Source organism: Pteropus vampyrus, unplaced genomic scaffold, assembly GCF_000151845.1.
Source record: "Pteropus vampyrus isolate Shadow unplaced genomic scaffold, Pvam_2.0 Scaffold411, whole genome shotgun sequence".
NCBI classification, from domain to species: domain Eukaryota; kingdom Metazoa; phylum Chordata; class Mammalia; order Chiroptera; family Pteropodidae; genus Pteropus; species Pteropus vampyrus.
The window spans coordinates 665,793-670,077 of NW_011889192.1; the positions used below are offsets into that span (position 1 = coordinate 665,793).

A 4,285-nucleotide genomic window follows, 5' to 3' on the forward strand; every position below is an offset into this window, starting at 1 on the left:
TTTTTTTTTTTTTTTAATTCTTGCTGTCCTGCCTTTACTTTAAGTAAAATAGTGTGACTTATGCCACAGAGCCATTAGGCAGCTTAAGGGTGACGAGGACACCAGGGTTACTGGAGGTCAGCAGGCTGCCTCCCTGCTGGAGGGAGAGGCGGCCGGCCGCCGTGTGTTTGAGCCCTGGAGCCTCACAGGACATAAGCAGAGGAGGCCAGACTTTCTGAAGACAGTGGGGTGTGCGGCATACCGCGGCTCTGCCCCGTTCCTTCCCCTGGAATGTCCTGCGGATGCGCAGTAGATATGTTGTCACCTGATCAACTATAAGGGGCCTGGGGGTTCTCTTCATTACTTCATAGTTCTTCCTCAGTCTTTCCCCCTTCCTGCCAGCCCTCCACATCACATGTCCTCCTCCTAGCAGCTTTCGCGGACCTGGGTCACAGCGTGGCATACTGTTTCGAAACAGCCATTCACGTCCTGCCTCCCTCACTAGGCTGAGACGTGTCCCCCACAGTCCAGCCCCATGGCCGCTGTGGAACATTTGAACTAGTAAGAAGGCCATTTCCTTCGGCCACGCGCAGATGTTTCCTTCTCCCTGTGACCCTTGGTCTGTCCTTTATGCCCCCGGCTGAACGGCGCCTTTCCTGTAGAGGAGTGTCACACACCCCACACCGAGTCACTGCTTTTCTCTCAAAGACAGTTCATAGGGTGTGTATTCCTGCTAAGGAAAATCTGTTAAACTGGATGTTTCGTCATTTGTCCCGTAAAACTTTTCATCTTCCAGGTATGAAATTAATATCGTAATATACCTCTTCCCACAATTCTGATAAGCCATCTGGAGGGATTTTTTCCATCTTGAGAATCATCACTATGGTAGGAAGCTTAAAAACATCAAGCAGAAATCTTGACTGGGGCGCAGTAGCGATGCTGGCGTTCTAGACTGGGACCCCACACAGGGCAGGCACCACAGAAAAGGGAACGAGGCCACAGTCAGAAATTAGAGCGCTCCTGTGTTTAGGACCTGGGAGGGAGAGACAAAAGTAGTTCACAGAGTGGATGTGGCTGTTGACCACGGTAAAATTTGGCCACAGCGGAGCCCTCTGTGTCCAGCCCCAGCGAATTGAAACCATATACGTTTTGACCGTTTTGAGAATCTCACTGTATATCAGTTGCCTCATCTGTAAAATGGGTATAACAGCTCTTAACCTCAAAGCATCGTTATGGGGATTAAGTTAAAACCTGTAAAATAGTAAAACTGAAACACAGGTAAGTGCTGAGTAAATCTTGACTCTCATCCGTGCTCTTGGTATTTCAGAGTCTATTTGCTGCAGGAAACTGACCGGGCCATGCTTGATGACCTTTCTGTCCTGAGAGGCCCTGGCTCCCGACAGGCAGGCTCCTCCCTCTCTGGCTCACTGCTTTCTCTAATAACATAATCTATCTTCCTGGCTTCGCTCCGAGGTCCTTTATAGTGGGGGTCCCGACTCACCTTGCCAGTGTGGCCTAGGGCAGTCATTATTTTGAATGCTCTGACTACTCAGGTGTGTTATTAGAGCTGGTTTATCAAGAGCCACAGCCCCATGTTTTCTGAGCAGCCATAACTAGTGGGCTTGGTTTTTTTTTCAATAGGCGGCGGCAGGCGCGGCTGCAGAAGGAGCTCGCGGAAGCAGCAAAGGAGCCTCTACCAGTGGAGCAGTAAGTAGACACGCGCCAGTCAAAATTGTGCCCTTAATAATGTGATTCACTCGTTTTAAATTTCTATAAAACGATTTTATAGATCGTCAAAACTAAAAGGTGTAAGGGAGGAAATTGAAAAACCCATTACCTTCCAGAAAGTGGTTCCTGTTGACACTCCTCATCAGCTGTGAGTGTGAGTTAACTTCTGGCCCCCGCAAGTGACAACCTCCCTGTTTTCCTGTTGACTCTTCGGTCCGTTTTCTGCCCCTAACTGGGGCTGTGGCAGTGTAACGCTGGGTTTGGGTTCTTTCTCTTGCTCTCGTCTTGGTCTGTGACTTTTGAGTGGAGGTTTGGGCGAACGTTTAAAGGATAAACGAAAGCTAGGATCCCGTGAAACAAAAGGAACCGAATCGGTTTGAAGCTTTTCCTAACCTGGGGTCGGGGTGGAGGAGCTTCCCCAAGATTTGAAGCTTTGTTTTGAGAATGGCAGATGTTTTAATGACCAAATCCCCTTTGCGTGTGCTTCAGGATGTTTTTCTTTTCTATTGAAATGTATTCTGAAATACGTTAGAATTACGATCCACTGGTTTTTAAAATGGTTGCTTCCAGGTAGATGGAGAGAAGTGCTTTCAATTCAGTTAGGTGTCATCCTCCAGGGACAGAAAGGTCTTAATTTATAAGAAAACAAAAAGGTTCTCATATCAAGCCTTTGCTTTAGATGTAGAATATGTAGACTTCTTCTATACTCTCAGATGTGGAAAATGAATCTCACATATATATTCCCAAAACTACAAAGTAAATAAATAATTGATCTGGAAATTAGATTTGATTCCTTAAAAATAACAGTTTACAAAGCGTCGTTTGTCCACCTCCTGTTTACCAGTGTAGACAGGTGACCAGGTGAAACACAGTTTAGATAGGGCGAACATGCTGTCCAGGCTCACACAGGAGGGCTGAGCTGTGCACACCTGGGGGTCTGACTGTAAAAGCCTGTTTCTGAATCTCTGCTTTCCTAGGACAGGAGTTTCGGCAGGAAAGGACATTTATACTTTTGAAGGGTTTTGATACCCAGTAACCAAACCCTAGTGTTTTCTTGTGGCCCTGGGCCTTTGCACAGTTCCAAGTACCTTTCTGGCTATAAAATTCTGCCTGAAAGCATTTACATAGGCTTAGCTCACGTGTACCACTCTCGCCACCTGTGCTGTTCTGTTGTCACTCTTGTATGAACAAAAGTGACCCTCCCAAACCACAACCAAGAAAAGAGAGCCCAGCCTTGTCCTCATTCTTCGGGCCTGCCTTTGTTTTCTTCGGCAACCTGGCCGAGACTGAGTGCAGTTACATGAAATCCAAGAATCAGTAGCCAAGGAAAGTAAATTGACTTTGACTTGGTCTAACTTGCTTGGTAACAAGTTCTTAAGTATATATTTACTTAATCCAGGTAACCATGGGAAAGTCTTGCTTCTAGGTTCTTGCAAATCCAAAAAATCCAAAATCCAGGCGATACTGTCTTACATTTTATTATTTTACTTCACCATGAAGATTGCGACCCGGTAGGAGGTCATTAAGACCAAAATAATTGCTTGCCCCTCCCCCACCAGGAAACCAGGGAGGAAAGAATTCCAGAGGTGCTTTGCATCCGTTGGGATAAACCGTAGCAAAGGACTTGATCGTTTTGAGTGAAATGTGATGGACTGCTCAGATGTCAGAAGCAGCAAGTGTTTAACCTTTAAACATAGAATACCCAGAGTAAAAAATGAGTTGTGTTTAGACTTTGCTTTTCTGTTTATTATTAAAGTGATATTTAAAATGGGTTGGTAATGCAGCTGTTGATTTCGTTGTCCCTCTAGCAGTCCCTTTTCTTATTCACCTGGGTCTTCTTGCACAGTCATTTCCTTGTCCTTCATAGCTGTCCCTGACTAGTCTCTGTGCTCAGCCTGTCTCGTGGGAACTGTTCACTGGCAAGCACAGTCCAGTTGTTTGAGGGCACAAGCCCTTCAGCCACCAACCAGACTCTTGATGGAAAGAATCTGCCTTGGTACTGGTTATGTGGTTATCGACGTAATAGACATCATTTCATTGCTTCCCAAGTGGGAACTGTGTTTAGATCTAAAAAGATCAAAAGCTCCCATTTAAAGTTATTTTCAGTTGCAGTCCTGGATTTGATTTGAACAGGTCGAGTGTTTCTTTCAGTCCTGCTCAGAGCATGGCAGTTTTCTCCATAGAACCCCTAATCATCGCAGTCGTAGCAAAGTCACGTAGGTTGTGTGTGACCTGGAAATGGTGTTGGCATTTGCAGAACAGACTCATCACAAAGCTGGTGTTGAACAGAATCAAAGACTCGGCCTGTCGCCCTTCTTTCCAGGGACGATGACATTGAAGTCATTGTGGATGAAACCACTGAGCACACCGAGGAGACCTCACCCATGCGAGCCATCAGCAGAGCGGCCACGTAAGTAGACAGATCTGGCCAGGAAAGGAGCTCACCCGTGGCCGTGACAGAAGAACAGCCGGACGCACCCAGTCCCCCTTGCTGGAACACCAGCCGCTCTCGCACAGCCACGGAGACCAGTGGGCCCAAGTGTCCCTGGCTTGCACTTCTACTTAACGGGTGGCGAGC

General features: G+C 46.8%; 1 protein-coding gene across 1 annotated transcript in view; it reads left to right on the forward strand.

Moving 5' to 3' along the window:
• The window catches only part of ATG16L1 (autophagy related 16 like 1), a 35,283-nt gene that overhangs the window by 12,495 nt on the left and 18,503 nt on the right, over positions 1-4,285 (forward strand). The window contains exons 6-7 of the mRNA XM_011380882.2: positions 1,621-1,686; positions 4,031-4,117. Coding sequence (XP_011379184.1) covers positions 1,621-1,686; positions 4,031-4,117 — 153 coding nt within the window. The remainder of the gene's footprint in view (positions 1-1,620; positions 1,687-4,030; positions 4,118-4,285) is intronic.